Source organism: Coregonus clupeaformis, unplaced genomic scaffold (assembly GCF_020615455.1).
Source record: "Coregonus clupeaformis isolate EN_2021a unplaced genomic scaffold, ASM2061545v1 scaf0617, whole genome shotgun sequence".
Classification (NCBI taxonomy): Eukaryota; Metazoa; Chordata; class Actinopteri; order Salmoniformes; family Salmonidae; genus Coregonus; species Coregonus clupeaformis.
Window position 1 is genome coordinate 30,184 of NW_025534072.1, and position 18,607 is coordinate 48,790.

The 18,607-nt window shown below is 43.5% G+C and overlaps 1 protein-coding gene and 1 long non-coding RNA gene across 2 annotated transcripts; both read right to left on the reverse strand.

Moving 5' to 3' along the window:
- Positions 1–1,875: 1,875 nt before the first annotated feature.
- Positions 1,876–10,582, reverse strand: LOC123485221. The gene is made up of 6 exons (XM_045216130.1): positions 10,471–10,582; positions 10,167–10,301; positions 2,644–2,859; positions 2,421–2,520; positions 2,164–2,231; positions 1,876–2,006 (listed from the first exon to the last, which is right to left on the reverse strand). The coding sequence occupies exons 1-6, from the start codon at positions 10,580–10,582 to the stop codon at positions 1,876–1,878; spliced, it is 762 nt and encodes a 253-aa protein (XP_045072065.1).
- Positions 10,583–14,743: 4,161 nt separating this feature from the next.
- LOC121566426 lies at positions 14,744–16,921 on the reverse strand. Its single transcript, XR_006000887.2, has 3 exons — positions 16,829–16,921; positions 16,601–16,660; positions 14,744–14,828 (listed from the first exon to the last, which is right to left on the reverse strand). It is a non-coding gene; the product is annotated as an uncharacterized LOC121566426 (long non-coding RNA).
- Between the last annotated feature and the right edge of the window lie 1,686 nt (positions 16,922–18,607).

The following is an 18,607-nucleotide window of genomic DNA, read 5'->3' on the forward strand; positions in this document are numbered from 1 at the left end:
TAAGTGTGTTGACATGGACAAGTCTGGAGATCACTCTGTCATGCTGATTGAGTTAGAATAACAGACTGGAAGCTTTAAAAGGAGGGTGGCGCTTGAAATCATTGTTCTTCCTCTGTTAACCATGGTTACCTGCAAGGAAACACGTGCCGTCATCATTGCTTTGCACAAAAAGGGCTTCACAGGCAAGGATATTGCTACTAGTAAGCTTGCACCTAAATCAACCATTTATCAGATCATCAAGAACTTCAAGGAGAGAGGTTCAATTGTTGTGAAGAAGGCTTCAGGGCACCCAAGTAAGTCCAGCAAGCGCCAGGACCGTCTCCTAAAGTTTATTCAGCTGCGGGATCGGGGCACCACCAGTGCAGAGCTTGCTCAGGAATGGCAGCAGGCAGGAATGAGTGCATCTGCACGCACAGTGAGGCAAAGACTTTTGGAGGATGGCCTGGTGTCAAGAAGGGCAGCGAGGAAGCCACTTCTCTCCAGGAAAAAAGATCAGGGACAGACTGATATTCTGCAAAAGGTACAGGGATTGGACTGCTGAGGACTGGGGCAAAATCATTTTCTCTGATGAATCCCCTTTCCGATTGTTTGGGGCATCCAGAAAAAAGCTTATTCGGAGAAGACAAGGTGAGCGCTACCATCAGTCCTGTGTCATGCCAACAGTAAAGCATCCTGAGACAATTCATGTGTGGGGTTGCTTCTCAGCCAAGGGTTTGGGCTCACTCACTATTTTGCCTAAGAACACAGCCATGAATAAAGAATGATACCAACTCATCCTCCGAGAGCAACTTCTTCCAACCATCCAAGAACAGTTTGGTGACGAACAATGCCTTTTCCAGCATGATGGAGCACCTTGCCATAAGGCAAAAGTGATAACTAAGTGGCTCGGGGAACAAAACATCTAAATGTTGGGTCCATGGCCAGGAAACTCCCCAGACCTTAATCCCATTGAGATCTTGTGGTCGATCCTCAAGAGGCGGGTGGACAAACAAAAACCCACAAATTCTGACAAACTCCAAACATTGATTATGCAAGAATGGGCTGCCATCAGTCAGGATGTTGCCCAGAAGTTAATTGACAGCATGCCAGGGTGGATTGCAGAGGTCTTGAAAAAGAAGGGTCAACACTGCAAATATTTACTCTTTGCATAAACGTAATGTAATTGTCAATAAAAGCTTTCGACACTCATGGAATGCTTGTAATTATACTTCAGTATACCATAGTAACATCTGACAAAAATATCTAAAAACACTGAAGCAGCAAACTTTGTGAAGACCAATACTTGTGTTATTCTCAAAACGTTTGACCACGACTGTATATTCAACTAGGATGTTTATTTTTACTTCAAGTTTTTCTCATTTAGAGAGTGAGTTGTGCTCTTAGTGACATGGTTGTTTGTGGTTTTGATGCACTGAGGTGTGTGTAGGTAGTGTGTGGTGCGGACTGAAGGTCATTGCTGGGGGTTAGAGATTAGTTTAATATTTTTAGGGCATTCATAACACTACAGAGATGTTGTCAGGATACACCTACAAAAGAGTTTGAGACAAAATAAAACACCAGTCAGTAGATTTGTATTTACATTGCATTATGCGACCCAAAAAAGCTTTGTTACATTGATTATAAGCTTAATATGGTTGTTGCATACTGAATCTTCAGGTGAAATATAACAACAGAGGAAAATATCAAATAAAAAAATGCCTCTATATGAAAGCAGTTGAATGTTTTATTTGATCTAAAATTCACAACAGTATCAATGTTAAAAGGAGGTTGACAGAGTACAAGTAATTGTACCACACAATGAAAAAGCCATAGTTATACATACAGTGTAGAAAACACAAAAGCAATGCAAGTTATTAAAGAACAAAAGTTGACGTTTCAGTCCATGTTTTGGAGTCTCACCCCAGAGTACACAGTGTCTCTCTCCATGGCGCTCCTCTGTCTCCCAGCCTTTACTTTCTTGTGGATGACGTTCAGAGCAGCGTATTGGAGTGTGTCAGCATCTTGATTCCGAGAGGAATAACAAATATAAAACCGAAACATTTTGTATTAGACAAATATATTTATAGTGAAACAACACCTTTAAGTAAATGCCTATTTTCATATTTTGAATGAAGATAAAATACATTGAATCAACAACAGTTGGACCAGTGTTAGGTCTGTCTACCTGGTTATGAGAACTGGGGACTGATGAAGTACTTGACTGAGGGTGTGTTCCTGTAGACAAACACATGGTGGAATCATCATCATCATCATCATCATCATCATACAATGAATTAACCCAGTTTCATGACTAAAACAGGCTGTAAAGTAAAACAATATGTGGAAAAAGTCAAAGGGGTCTGAATATTTTCCGAATGCAGTGTATATTGTTCGCAATGATACCACTTACCTCTACACAGCAGAGAAGTTTTCTTGGTCATCTTATACAAACAGAACCAAGGACAATGATGAGGATGACACAAAGAGCCAACGCTACACCCAGACAGTACACCAAGAGAACATGGTCCTCCTTACAACCATCTGTAGAAATACAGACAGTGATAGAGGAAATTCAGGACATTTTTTTCAACCAGACATACAATTTATTCACAACAATGTGAAAGTATTTTAGACATTTTCAGAAATGTCAAAAATATAACTTACAGACAATGTCCAGCTTGGTCCAGTTGCCAAATAGTATCTCCCCACATGAGGCCACAGCACAGTAGTAAGTACCAGCATCAGAGAGGCTGAGGTTCCTCTTGGGGAGGTTGTAGACACAGCTCTGTGTAGGAGACCCAGCATCAGGGTTCTTCTCACACTGATCACTCCTGTCTCCACGAGTGTAAATAATTCCTGGATGGGATTCTCCTGAGCCATGTCTGAACCAATAGATTCCCACCTTACATACAGATTCAGTCTGTATTCATCTATGAATCAATTATGCATAAAATGCTTATGCTACCAAAAAGGTGTGCTATTTATCTTCAAAGGGTGTAAAGTCAGAGTTACGGGTTTGTTTTGATTAATCGTTTGCGTCAGTTGATGAGACTAGTGGCACATACAGTACCTATAGAAAGTCTACACCAACACTGTATTTCTTCACATTTTATTGTGTTACAAAGTGGGATTCAAATGGATTTAATTGTGATCTTTTTGTCAACAATCTACTCAAAAAACTAATATCAAAGTGGAAGAATTTCTAATATTGTATTACATGGTGCAAATAAGTGGTAAGAATTGGGCAAGTCATTAAATGTAGGAAATAAAAACATGTTTATGTTATGATTTAACTGGATAGAACCCAAATGCAGACAAGTACACCAAGCCAGAGAAGTTTTAACAGGTTTATTATAATGTTCAATAGTCCAGGTTTCCAATAAATGGGGAAGAGCAAGTCCAGGTTACAGGGAGGGTACAGATCCAGGTCAGGGCAGGTGTGGTACCGTAATGTCCTAGTGTCCGTGGTGAGTCCAAAGGAGAGACCCGATAGTGGAGAGCAGGATGGTGGTGGCAGGAGTGAAGCGGAGGCAGGAGTCAGGTTCCAAATATCTGTGGCACAGGAGAAAAAGTAAATAAACAGTCCAAAAAACACAAGAGCGAAAACAGACAGGTTGAGTCGGCAGCGAGACTAACATGGTTGTCTTGACTATGATCTGACGATGAGTGGAAAGTTTGACCGGGTCTTAAAGGCTGAGGTGATTATGGTGAATGAGCTGCAGCTGGAACCCTGACTCCGCACACCAGACTTCACTCCTGCAATCAAGGACAGACAGAGGGGAGGGGAGAGCAGAGAGAGAGCTACCTAGCAGCAGTAGGCCTAACAGTACCCCCTCTCTACGGACGCCACCTGGCGGCCGACAGGGTTTATCAGGATGTAACCTATGAAACTCACGAACCAGAGCAGGATCCACAATGAAGCTCCTGGGCACCCAGGAACGTTCCTCAGGACCATAACCCTCCCAATCCACCAGGTACTGGAAACCACGACCCCGGCGGCGAACATCCAGGATTCGCCGGACAGTGTAGACCGGACCCCCACCCACGATCTTGGGCGGAGGAGGAGACGAGGAGGCGGGCACAAAGGGCTAACCGACACAGGCTTAATCTGGGAAACATGAAGGTGGAATGAACCCGTAGGGAGGCAGGAAGCTGTAGCTTAACTCGCGCAGGGGTTAACAATAGACAGTATCTTGAACGGTCCTATAAAACGAGGCGCCATCTTCTTCGACTCCACCTTCAATGGAAGGTCCCGTGACTTCAGCCATACCTCTTGACCAGGAGAGTAACCGGGAGCCTGGGACCGGTGACGGTTGGCTTGCCTCTGCATGTACGCCGAAGCTCGGGACAGAGCTACCCTGGCCTTCCTCCAGACCTTGCAGCAGCGGCGCATGTGGGACTGCACCGAGGTACCGCAAGTTCCCTCTCTTGGGAAGGGAACAGGGAGGTTGATAACCCAGAGCACACAGAAAAGGAGACAAACCAGAGGAAGCGTTAGTCAAGGTGTTATGAGCATATTCCACCCAGGGGAGCATGGAGCTCCATGACCCAGGGTTAGACCCAGTGACACAGCGAAGTGCGGTCTCCATCTCCTGGTTCGCTCTCTCGGCTTGCCCGTTGGTCTGGGGGTGATATCCAGAGGACAGGCTGGATGTAATGCCCAAAGCTTTACAGAAAGCTTTCCACACCTGGGAGACAAACTGGGGACCCCTGTCAGAGACAATATCCGTGGGTAGACCATGAGAGCGGAACACATGTTCAACCAAAATATCAGCCGTCTCTCTGGCAGTGGGCAGTTTAGGTAGGGCCAAAAAATGAGCGAACTTAGAAAAAGCGATCAATCACCGTAAGAATGACAGTCTTACCAGATGAGGGGGAAGTCCAGTGACAAAATCCATAGCGATATGCGACCAGGGCCGGCTGGGTATGGTAGAGGTCGTAGATGACCAGCGCTGGCCTGGGTGGAGTTTTTACTTCGTGCACATACCGTACAAGCAGCAATGAAGGCTCGAGTGTCCGCCTCCATCGTGGCCCACCAGAACTTCCGTCGCACAAAGTCAAGGGTCCACGAAACTCCAGGGTGACAGGTAAGGGGAGACAGTGAGCCCACTGAAGTACCTGGGAGCGAGCAGACTCAGGGACAAACATCCGGTTAGGAGGACCCCTCCAGGGTCAGCTTGATGATGTTGAGCCTGTCTAACAATCCCCTCGATGTCACATGTGATGACTGCAATACTGCAGGTAGGAGGCAAAATGGGTTCAGGGTTACTACCAGTATCAACAGCCGAATGAACACGAGACAGGGCGTCAGGCTTGGCGTTGCGTGACCCAGGACGGTAAGACAGAGAAAAATTGAATCTCCCAAAAAATAGTGCCCACCTGGCTTGGCGGGGGTTGAGCTGCTTCGCTGACTGGAGGTAAGCCAGATTCTTATGATCCGTCCAAAGCGATGAAGGGTTGTTCCGCCCCCCTCAACCAATGTCGCCACTCCTCGAGAGCCAGCTTAACGGCGAGCAGTTCACGATTCCAACATCATAATTCCTCTCTGCCTGAGAAAGTTTCCTTGAGAGAAAAGCACAGGGATGCAGTTTGTTATCTTCAGGAGAACGTTGTGACAACACTGCACCTACCCCAGTGTCGGATGCATCCACCTCCACGACAAACTGGCGGTCGGGGTCGGCTGCATCAGAATGGGAGCCGAGGCGAAGCGATGTTTCAGTTCTTCGAACGCTGATTCGGCCCCTTCATTCCAAGCGAACGGTCGTGAGATGGAGTGAGAGCGGTGAGTGGCGCCCAATGCGGCTGTAGTCCTTGATGAACCTCCTATAGAAGTTCGAAACCCCAGGAATCGTTGAAGTTGTTTTGCGGGTAGAGGGAGCTGGCCAGTCCGTGACAGCAGAGATCTTAGCTGGGTCCATCCGCAGCTCCCCCTGAGCTATGATGTAACCCAAAAAGAGGTCTCAGACACATGAAATTCACATTTCTCCATCTTCACAAACAGTTTGTTCTCCAACAACCTTTGCAACACCTGGCGCACATGCAGTTCATGTTCCTGGGAGGACTCTGAGAAAATCAAGATATCATCCAGATAGACAAAAACAAACCGATTCAACATGTCCCGAAGGACATCATTGACTAGTGCCTGAAAAACAGCAGGGGCATTAGACAACCCAAAAAGGCATAACCCGATACTCAAAATGTCCCAAGGGTGTGTTGAAGGCAGTCTTCCATTCATCACCCTTACGAATGCGCACCAGGTGATACGCATTTCGTAGATCCAGTTTAGTAAAGATGGTAGCACCATGAAGGAGGGGAAAAGCAGAATTAATCAAAGGCAAGAGAATACTTGTTCTTAATGGTGATGTTGTTAAGTCCACGGTAATCAATACAGGGTCTGAGGGTCTTATCCTTCTTAGCAACAAAAAAGAATCCCGGCTCCTACAGGTGACGAGGAAGGACGCATAATACCTGCCGCCAAGGAGTCCCGAATGTAGTTCTCCATAGCCTCCGTCTCCGGCCGGGAGAGATTGTACAGGCGACTGCTGGGGGCGGGGCTCCTGGCTGGAGGTCAATGGCGCAGTCGTAAGGCCGGTGAGGAGGAGAGAGAAGTAGCTCTGTGTTTGCGAAAACGGATGCCAGGTCATGATACACGTCAGGAACAGCAGAAAGATCCATGGACTCCAGTGGAGGTTGAGGCACAGTACTGGCAGGAGTCTGAGCAGAACACAAACAATTCACATGACAAAATGTGCTCCATGAAACAATGCTACCTGTCACCCAATCAATGTGTGGATTGTGTTTTATGAGCCAGGGGATACCAAGGACCAGGGGAGTCTGTGGGCAGTCGATAATATGGAATTGAATGTTCTCCTGATGATTTCCCGACACTCTAAGACAAACAGGAACAGTCTGATGGGTAATGCGGGTCAACAATTGTCCATTTAGACCCTTAGCCTGCAGCGGACAGTCCATAGGAACAGTCTCCAAATCCATTTGTTGAGCCCAAAAAAAAAAAAAAAAGCTTTCGTCGGCACCAGAGTCAATCAGCGCACTAACAGAGAAATTCTGGGACTGCCACTGGAGGGATGCCTGGAGCAGAATGCGGGGAGAAGAGGAAGAATCCGCTGCTCGGCTCACCAAAACTTCTCCCATAAATGATGAGCCGGCCCTTTTCCCCGGACGAACTGGGCAGGAAGGAACGAAATGACCAGCTTCTCCACAATACAGGCAGACCCGAGCCTGAATACGACGTGCACGCTCCTCTGAGGACAACCGTGCGACCCACCTCCATGGCTCGGGTTCAGTGCTCCTCGTATCGACTCGGGAAGACACGGCTCTCTCCGTGGGACGATGCAGGGAGGAGTTTGTTGATGACAGACAGGTTGCTTGGAACTAACACTCCTCTCCCGGCGGCGCTCCCGAATCCGATTATCCAACCTGATAGTGAGTGAAATAAGATTATCCAGCGTAGGCGATTCATCATATGACACCAATTCATCTTTTAAAGTCTCAGACAAAGCATTGATGAACACTCCTTGTAATGCCTCGTCATTCCAACCACTCACTGCTGCTAAAGTCCGAAACTCCACTGCCATCTCCGCCCACCCTCCGAGCCCCCTGCCGAAGAGAAAACAACCGTTTCGCAGCCTCCTTGCCTCGTACGGGGTGGTCAAAAACCTTCCTCATCTCCGTGGTGAAGGCCACGTAAGCGTTGCAAATGTCCGACTGACTCTCCCAGACCCGGATCCCCAGGCACGGCGGAACCGCAGTAGAGTTGATAAGGTAGGCAATACGGGCTCTTTCCGGCGTAGGTGAGGGCTGTTGTTCAAACACTAACGAGCATTGAGTCAAAAAATCGCCACAGGTTCCCATGTTCCCGTCATAGCGCTCTGGAGCAGGAACAAAAGGCTCTCTGATCTGGGCTGAAGGGGTAGTAAGGACAGACACTTGATTGGTGAGTAATTGAACCTGATTAAGCAGCACCTGACTGTCCTCAGCAATCGTCTTAAACAGGGTATCATGTTGGCCAAGTAGAATGCCCTGATTGGCTATGGCAGTCCAAATTTGAGTGCACTCTGGGGTGGTATCCGAGCTACTGTCTGCTGGGTTCATGTTGGTCAGATCATACTGTTAGGATTTAACTGGATAGAACCCAAATGCAGACAAGTACACAAGCCAGAGAAGTTTTAACAGGTTTATTATAATGTTCAATAGTCCAGGTTTCCAATAAATGGGGAAAGAGCAAGTCCAGGTTACAGGGAGGGTACAGATCCAGGTCAGGGCAGGTGTGGTACCGTAATGTCCTAGTGTCCGTGGTGAGTCCAAAGGAGAGGCCCGATAGTGGAGAGCAGGATGGTGGTGGCAGGAGTGAAGCGGAGGCAGGAGTCAGGTTCCAAATATCTGTGGCACAGGAGAAAAAGTAAATAAACAGTCCAAAAAACACAAGAGCGAAAACAGACAGGTTGAGTCGGCAGCGAGACTAGCATGGTTGTCTTGACTATGATCTGACGATGAGTGGAAAGTTTGACCGGGTCTTAAAGGCTGAGGTGATTATGGTGAATGAGCTGCAGCTGGAACCCTGACTCCCGCACACCAGACTTCACTCCTGCAATCAAGGACAGACAGAGGGGAGGGGAGAGCGAGAGAGAGCTACCTAGCAGCAGTAGGCCTAACAGTTTATTGAAATATCACACAAGAATAAAGGCAGGTTACATAGTTCCATGTTACAACTATTATCATGAGAAGGAAGAGTGCAGACATTTGCTAAATCATTGTAAATACAGTATTTTGTGCTACACTTCTATTTACAAAAGCAAATGTATCCAGTCAGTCAACCTCAGCCACTATTGCTGAGGATTTGAGACTTCTGAAACCATCCTAGTATCAGCTTTCACACTTGCTGGACAATTATGCTCTGCATCTGAATAATTCTACATTGATATTAAGAGAATAGGCCAATGCAGTGACAGTCTTTTCAGCTAGGCCCCGACCATTAAATTTTACAGCAAATGAGGAATGTACAAAATAGCCAAGTCACACGGACACAGTCAAGCTCAAAGTGGAGGTCAGTAGGGCTAAACTTAAAATGATGCTGATTGGAGGACTGTCACATCCTGTCTTGATGACTCACACCAGAGTAGATGGTTTCTTCCTCTCTCTGTTCTCTCTGTTCTCTCCTCTGTCTCCTGGGATTGGTACTCTTCTTGTCAGTGAACTTCAGGGCAGCATAGTTCAGGCCATCATCGTCACCGTGGAGCTATGGGGATGAAACACAGACTCACTCAATTCAGACTCTGGGTCAAATATAATGCTGTAATATTTAGCTTTAATACTCTTATCCAGTCTCACTCTTGATACAGCAATTCTGCTAACCTGTTGTTCTGACGTGTTGGCATGAGGCTTCCAATACTGGCTCTGTTGAGAAGGGGTCCTCACTAAAAGATCAATGATAAAACATTCAATATACTTGAAACCTTTTCTTGTTTACTAATAAAAAGGCATACTGCTGTGAATGTCATATTTTCTGCTTCAAAATTAAGTAGGCTTGTGAAATGAAAACAATGTCCAGAGAGGAAAGTGGTAAAAGGAGAACTAGCCTTCACCCTTCTTTTTGATCTATAACTATTATTACTATTACTATTAGTATGAAGACTTTTACTGTACCTGCACAGTGTTCACATCGTGACCTCTTCATTCTCACACAGAGGATAACGTTGACAACCACACTCAGAATCACAGCAGTTGTCAGGCAAGATAGAATGATGAGGAAAATATGATTTCTCTGATCACCCAACAGGTCTGAAACTTAGATGATTTTATATTATTCTTTGTAGCTCAGTGCTTTTGGCATAAAAGTTAGCTATAAAAGTTATATTTGAAATCTACTATCAATTGAAAGTGATAGATTTACATATTATATTTCTTAACATTTGAGAGAACATTAGTGCTGTATTTTGGTTTAGCACAGTTTACCTTCGATGTCCAGCTTGGTCCCGTTTCCAAACAGTATCTCCCCACATGAGGCCACAGCACAGTAGTAAGTCCCAGCATCAGAGAGGCTGAGGTTCCTCTTGGGAGGTTATAGACACAGCTCTGTGCAGGAGACCCAGCCTCAGGGTTCTTCTCACACTGATCACTCCTGTCTCCATTGTTGTAAATTATTCCTGGATGGGATTCTCCTGAGCCATGTCTGAACCAATAGACACTGTGTTCTGCTGCACAGGTCTCAGTGTGTATTGTACAGTTCAGAGTCACAGAGTCTCCTGGCTGGACTGACTCAGACACAGGCTGCTGGAGAACAGACATGCTGTTGAACCCTGAATCTGAAGAGAGTGAGTAAGATCATGGTGTGTACATTCTATTTTCCTCCAAATTCATTAATTTACCATTATATGAACACACTTCAGTACCAACATGTTAAAACGTAACTTAAGTTACCTTTGACAATTAAAATAGTTCCTTCTCCAAATGTGACATCCCTCGCTAACATACCACCACAATAGTATGTAGCTGAGTCCCCTGACTCTGTCTTGGAGATGGTCAGGTTACAGCTGTCAACTCCTCTCTTCACACTCAAACGTTTAGTCTCATTAAAGTCCTTCATAAAGTTGTTGTAATAAAAAGCCGTTGGAGGGCGGTAATATTATGATGCCATGAGAAGAGGCTTCTGTCCAACAGTTTGATTGAACCAAGAGATACTGATAAATTGAGATTGACAAAAGCAAGTGAGAGATACACTTTGTCCAAGGTGTGTAACCATCACAGGGTCTGGTTGGATTACATCCTTGTTAAGTGCACATCCTGGGAAGCAAACAAACTAACTAAATCAAAGACAAAGGTATAGTACAGAATGATACATTATTATCATTATTCAGACTACATAGTCAGTAAAATGGATTAAAAAGACTATGACATAAAAAGTAAAAAGGATCCACATGAATATTTCTTACTTACCCAAATTGGAGCAAAACAAAAAGATTGTCCAATATATAATCATCATTTTAATGTTCTTTCTGCACTGTATAGTGTGTGGGTCTGACATCGGGGCACCTTTTTATATGATGACATCGGGTAATCATTATGAAGTAGGCGGAAACTCTGAACAAAGTGATTTTATTGGCTGTCTGAAAAGGCATGAAGCAACTGATAAAAACTACCTCTGTAGCTCAGATGGTAGAGCACGGCGCTTGTCGCCAAGGTAGTGGGTTCGATCCCCGGGACCACCCATACACAAAAATGTATGCACGCATGACTGTAAGTCGCTTTGGATAAAACGTCTGCTAAATGGCATATTATTATTATTATTATTATTATACAATCTAACATGTGTCCTGTGGCATACCATAGTTAGAGCAGCCCTTCAAATGATGTAAAGTCAGAGTTACTGGTTTGTATTTTTTCATCATTTGGGTCGGTGGCTGAGACTAGTGGTACATATGTCCTCTTTGACATACACAGGGGGGTTTACATTGTATTTCTCACTTCATATCTGTGAGAGGGCAGTTCAAGCTTTCAGGAGGAAGTGAACTCTGGTGAGTTCGCACCTTTTTGACAAAATAAAGATGTGATCATTTGATACCTGGTGCAAATAAGTGGTAAGAATTGGGCAAGCCATTAATATGTAGGAATTAAAAACATGTTTATTGAAATATAACACAAGCATAAGGGCAGGTTACAGATTTCCATGTTACAAATATTATCATCAATAGGACGAGTTCAGACATTTGCAAAATCATAATATACATTTTGTTGTACACTTCTACAAAAACAAATATATACAGTCAGTGAACCTCAGCCACTATTGGTGACGATTTGAGACTTCTGAAACCATCCTAGTATCAGCTTTCACACTTTGGGGAAAATTATGCTCTGCACCTGAGTTATTGTACATGTAGACTACCGGTGAAAAGTTTTAGAACACCTACTCATTCAAGGGTTTTTCTTTATTTTACAATTTTCTACATTGTAGAGTAATAGTGAAGACATCAAAACTATGAAATTACACATATGGAATCATGTAGTAACCAAACAAGTGTTAAACAAATCAAAATATATTTTATATTTGAGATTCTTCAAATAGCCACCCTTTGCCTTGGTGACAGCTTTGCACACTCTTGGCATTCTCTCAACCAGCTTCTCCTGGAATGATTTTCAAAGTCTTGAAGGAGTTCCCACAAATGCTGAGCAGTTGTTGGCTGCTTTTCCTTCACTCTGCGGTCCGACTCATCCCAAACCATCTCAATTTGGTAGAGGTCGGGGGATTGTGAGGCCAGGTCATCTGATGCAGCACTCAATCAATCTCCTTCTTGGTCAAATAGCCCTTACACAGCCTGGAGGTGTGTTGGGTCATTGTCCTGTTGAAAAACAAATGATAGTCCCACTGAGCCCAAACCAGATGGGATGGCGTATTGCTGCAGAATGCTGTGGTAGCCATGCTGGTTAAGTGTGCCTTGAATTCTAAATAAATCACAGACAGTGTCACCAGCAAAGCACCCCCACACCATAACACCTCCTCCTCCATGCTTTACGGTGGGAAATACACATGAGGAGATCATCCGTTCACCCACACCGCGTCTCACAAAGACACAGCGGTTGGAACCAAAAAATCTCAAATTTGGACTCCATACCAAAGGACAAATTTCCATTGGTCTTATGTCCATTGCTCATGTTTCTTGGCCCAAACAAGTCTCTTCTTATTATTGGTGTCCTTTAGTAGTGGTTTCTTTGCAGCTATTCGACCATGAAGGCCTGATTCACACAGTTTATTCTGAACAGTTGATGTTGAGATGTGTCTGTTACTTGAACTCTGTGAAGCATTTATTTGGGCTGCAATTTCTGAGGCTGGTAACTCTAATGAACGTATCCTCTGTAGCAGAGGTGACTCTGGGTCTTCCATTCCTGTGGTGGTCCTCGTGAGAGCCAGTTTCATCATAGCGCTTGATGGTTTTTGCGACTGCACTTGAAGAAACTTTCAAAGTTCTTGAAATGTTCCGTATTGACTGACCTTCATGACTTAAAGTAATTATGGACTGTCGTTTCTCTTTGCTTATTTGAGCTGTTCTTGACATAATGTGGACATGGTCTTTTACCAAATAGGGCTATCTTCTGTATACCCCCCCCCCCTACCTTGTCACAACACAACTGATGGGCTCAAACACATTAAGAAGGAAAGAAATTCCACAAATTAACTTTTAAGAAGGCACACCTGTTAATTGAAACGCATTCCAGGTGACTACCTCATGAAGCTGGTTGAGAGAATGCCAAGAGTGTGCAAAGCTGTCATCAAGGCAAAGGGTGGCTATTTGAATAATCTCAATTATAAAACATATTTTGATTTTTTTAACACTTTTTTGGTTACTACATGATTCCATATGTGTTATTTCATAGTACTGATGTCTTAACTATTATTCTACAATGTAGAAAATATTAAAAATAAAGAAAAACCCTTGAATGATTAGGTGTTCTAAAACTGTCGACAGGTAGTGTATATTAGGCAAAGCTAGGCCCCCGCAATGGCATCCTACAGTAAATGAGAATTGTACAAAATAGCCAGGTCAAAGGACACAGTCAAGCTCAAAGTGGAGTTCAGAGGAGGGTTGAGCTTAACTTAGAATGATGCTGATCACAGGAGGCTGCTTAGGGGAGGACGGCTCATAAAAATGGCTGGAATGGAGTGAATGGAATGGTATCCATGTTTTTGATGTGTTCAATAACTTTCAATTTATTCCGTTCTAGCCATTGCTATGAGCCCGTTCTCCCTAACTAAGGTGCCACTGACCGCCTGTGATACTGATTGGAGGACTGCCACATCCTGTCTATGTGACACATCAGAGTAGATTGTTTCTTCCTCTCTCTGTTCTCTCTGTTCTCTCCTCTGTCTCCTGGGATTGGTACTGTTCTTGTCAGTGAACTTCAGGGCAGAGTAGTTCAGGCCATCATCGTCACTGTGGAGCTATGAGGATGAAACACAGACTCACTCAATTCAGACTCTAGGTCAAATCTAATGCTGTAATCTTTTGCTTTAATACGCTTTTCCAGTCTCACTCTTGATACAGCAATTCTGCTAACCTGTTGGTCTGACGTGTTGACATGAGGCTTCCCATACTGGCTCTGCTGAGAAGGGGTCCCCAGCTAATAGATAAAATATAAAACATTCAAAACACTTGAAACATACTATGTATGTCATATTTTCTGTTTCAAAATTAAGTAGTGTGGTATCTAAATAACCATGCTAATTATGCTGTGAGGACAAGAAATCCGCTGACACTGTCCTTGATTATAATTGTTTATTATACCAAAGATTTCAGGCAATTTACAGTCTCCTGCAGACATCTGGAGAACAACTGACCCAATCTCTAATATGTTGTTCCTCTCCGTCCTTTGTTTCAACCATGGTATTTATAATCTGTAACATGATATGGGTGGTTTCCCCATAAACCAATCCCAGGACGCCACATAACAGACTTCCTCTGTTTTAGGGGCCCCCTATAGTAATGCTTTCCAGATGCTTCCACAAGCTGAGTCAACTTCCTCTAACACACCATTTGCAAACATCAGCAAAGTCATGAACTGTTTATTCACTACAGTAGGCTTGTGAAATGAAAACAATGTCCAGAGAGGGAAGTGGTAAAAGGAGAGCTAGCCTTCACCCTTCTTTATGATCTATAACCTTTCTTACTATTACTATTAGTATGAAGACTTTACTGTACCTGCACAGTGTTCACATCGTGACCTCTTCATTCTAACAAAGAGGATAACGTTGACAACCACACTCAGAATCACAGCAGTTGTCAGGCAAGATAGAATGATGACAAAAATAAGCTTAATCTGATCACCCAACAGGTCTGAAACTTAAAAAACAAACTTTTAAATGATTTTGTATTTTTATTCTCAAACACTTTTACACATAGACTGGAGTTGTTCGCTTCAAAGTTATATAAAAAGTGACGAAGCTCTACAGTGCATTAGGAAAGTATTCAGACCCCTTCCCTTTTTCCACATTTTGTTACGTTACAGCCTTATTCTAAAATAGATTCAATTATTTTTTTCTCTCATTGATCTTCACACAATACCCCCATAATGACAAAGCGAAAACAGGCTTTTAGAAATTTTTGCAGAAATACCTTACTTGCTATGAGACTCGAAATTGAGCTCTGGAGCATCCTGTTTCCATTGATCATCAACTTGAGATGTTTCTACAACTTGATTTGAGTCCACCTGTGGTAAATTCAATTGATTGGACTGAATTTGCAAAGGAACACACCTGTCATGTAAGAGCAAAAACCAAGCCATGAGGCAGAAGGACATTTCCATAGAGCTCCGAGACAGGATTGTGTCAAGGCACAGATCTGGGGAAGGCTACCAAAAAAATGTCTGCAGCATTGAAGGTCCCCTAAGAACACAGTGGCCTCCATCATTCTTAAATGAAAGAAGTTTGGAAGCAACAATACTCTTCCTTGAGCTAGGCCGCTCGGCCAAACTGAGCAACCGGGGAAGAAGGGCCTTGGTCAGGGAGGTGACCAAGAAACCGATGGTCACTCTGACAGAGCTCCAGAGTTCCTCTGTGGAGTTTGGAGAACCTTCCAGAAGGACAGCCATCTCTGCAGCACTCCACCAATCAGGCCTTTATGGTATAGTGGACAGACAGAAGCCACTCCTCAGTAAAAGGCACATGACAGCCCGTTTGGAGTTTGCAAAAAGGCACCTAAAGGACTCTCAGACCATGAGAAACAAGATTCTCTGGTCTGATAGAAACCAAGATTGAACTCTTTGGCCTGAATGCCAAGCATCACGTCTGGAGGAAACCAGGCACCGCTCATCACCTGGCCAATACCATCCCTACGGTGAAGCATGGTGGTGGCATCATGCTGTGGGGATGTTTTTTCCAGCGACTTGGACTGGAAGAATAGTCAGAATCGAGGGAAAGATGAACGGAGCAAAAGTACAGAGAGATGCTCCAGAGCGCTCAGCACCTCAGACTGGGGTGAAGGCTTGCCTTCCAACAGGACAACGACCCTAAGCACACAGCCAAGACAATGCAGGAGTGGCTTCGGGACAAGTCTCTTAAGGTCCTTGAGTGGCCCAGCCATAGCCGGGACTTAAAGCTGATCTAACATCATACCCAAGAAGACTCGAGGCTGTAATCGCTGCCAAAGGTGCTTCAAGAAAGTACTGAGTAAAGGGTCTGAATACTTAAACGTGATGTTTCAGTTTTTTTCTTTCTAGAAACCTGTTTTTTCTTTGTCATTATGGGGGTATTGTGTGTAGATTGATGTGTGAAAAACACAATTTAATCGACTTTAGAAAAAGGCTGTAACGTAACAAAATTTTAACAAAAAGTCAAGGGGGTCTGAATACTTTTCGAATGCTATGTTCTCCTGAAACGGTCTCAGTCTGTATGTACAGTTCAATCACAGAGTCTCTTGGGTGGACAGACTCCGACACAGGCTGCTGAAGAGAGTTACAGAGTAAGATCATGGTGTGTAAATTGTATTTTCCTGCTATATTTTTTTATCGGCAGATTCTAAAGTTTATGGTGCAAAATGAAAATCCAAAATCTGCTTGAACCAAGCAACATAGGTCACCATATCAGATGGACAAAAGCAAGGGAGAGACACACTACCTCCAATCCCAGTACAAATCCCAGGGTCTGGTTGAACAATGTCCATAGTCAATGCACAAACTGTAAAAAGATCAACATAAAACGGATCAAAAATCATTTCTACCCGTCATAGAGACAGTACATCTCATTATACATTTCATATTCATACTACAATTAATTTAAATGGATTCAAAACACTATGGCATGAAATGATTTGAAAAAGCATCCATATTTAAAATTCTTACTTACCGAAGTTGGCGTAAAACAAAAACATTGTCCAATGTCTAATCATCATTGTAATGTCAATCCTTTCTGCACTGTATAGTCATAGTGTGAGGGTCTGACAACAGGGCACCTCTTTTATGATGGAACTTTACATGTAGCCTTTATACAGCGTAGGAGGGCACACTGAACTGAGAGACTCTATTGGCTGTCTGAACAGGAATAAAAGCTACAGTCTAGCAAGTCTGTTTACAGTAGTTTGAGCAGCATGAACAGACTTTTAAAGAAGACAATCAAGTCAGAGTTATTAGATCAAGCTTATTAAATATTGGCTTGATACACTGCTTATTTGTTTGGGAAATTAAACGTATTAAGATCATTTCTCTTTTGATGTTTGGACCAACAGTGAAGGATCATATTCCCCTCTCTAGTGCCTCTGATACTGAACCCAACCCAGCCTAGCCCTGAGGTTAAAATAGTTCATAGTGTAGTAAGTTTCTCCCCCACAGCACACAACCTGCATTCTTGGCTCTTGGTTTTCATCTTAGGCCTCCAACATGAAATAGAAATATTAGTTTTGGCAATGGAATGGCCTAATAATTTAAGACCTTTTTTGGTTACCAATGCCATTTTTAAACACAGCATAGCTATTTTCTTGCCCTTTTTTATGTCAGCCAATATCCTCTAATTAACATCAGTAGTGCCACTGCACTGTACATGTCCCTTACAGTGAGGGAAAAAAGTATTTGATCCCCTGCTGATTTTGTACGTTTGCCCACTGACAAAGACATGATCAGTCTATAATTTTAATGGTAGGTTTATTTGAACAGTGAGAGACAGAATAACAACAAAAAAATCCAGAAAAACGCATGTCAAAGATGTTATAAATTGATTTGCATTTTAATGAGGGAAATAAGTATTTGACCCCTCTGCAAAACATGACTTAGTACTTGGTGGCAAAACCCTTGTTGGTAATCACAGAGGTCAGAAGTTTCTTGTAGTTGGCCACCAGGTTTGCACACATCTCAGGAGGGATTTTGTCCCACTCCTCTTTGCAGATCTTCTCCAAGTCATTAAGGTTTCAAGGCTGACGTTTGGCAACTCGAACCTTCAGCTCCCTCCCACAGATTTTCTATGGGATTAAGGTCTGGAGACTGGCTAGGCCACTCCAGGACCTTAATGTGCTTCTTCTTGAGCCACTCCTTTGTTGCCTTGGCCGTGTGTTTTGATAGAATTACATCAAATCACATTATATCTACAGTAGCTTTGATTGGACAGATCGTGTCAACATCATACTTTCAAAATCTTAGCCAGCAAGCTAGCAGTCATCATCATGAATCATCAAGTGACAATCTACTGGCAAATCCTTTTCATATGAAGAGAAATTATGAAGAGAAATTATAGATCAAACGTATCAGTGCTCATTGGCCATTGGATATAAACATTACACAACAAGTTGGAAATCGCAAATTCAACAATGTTGTGTATGTGTGGTCCAAGTCTGGGTTTAAGGGTCTATTTTCCAACCTTAAAAGGATAAACATTCAACATTGGCCATGCTGTTAATCCAGCATGATTTATGCCGCTTTCAAAACAACTGCATACTCGGAACTGGGAAATCTTGGAAAAAAAACTAGCTCCGTTGGGAAAATACGTTTGAACGACCATCCAACTCGAATTCCAAGTCGGGAACTTGGGCCTCTTTCTAGAGCTCTGACCTGAAGATCACTGGCGTCATTATTCGACCTTTATGTTTTCTGAGTTCCCAGTTGTATTAAAGCACCATAAATCCAGGGAATGCCAGAC

Excerpts from the sequence above, each read along its gene's own strand:
- LOC123485221 (XM_045216130.1), bottom strand. The coding sequence starts at position 10,582 with ATGAAGGACTTTAATGAGACTAAACGTTTGAGTGTGAAGAGAGGAGTT. Across the intron at positions 10,302-10,470 it reads AGCTACATACTATTGTGGTG|ATTCAGGGTTCAACAGCATG; the intron begins GTATGTTAGCGA and ends CACTCTCTTCAG. Across the intron at positions 2,860-10,166 it reads CAGTGTCTATTGGTTCAGAC|ATGGCTCAGGAGAATCCCAT; the intron begins ATGGCTCAGGAG and ends ATTGGTTCAGAC.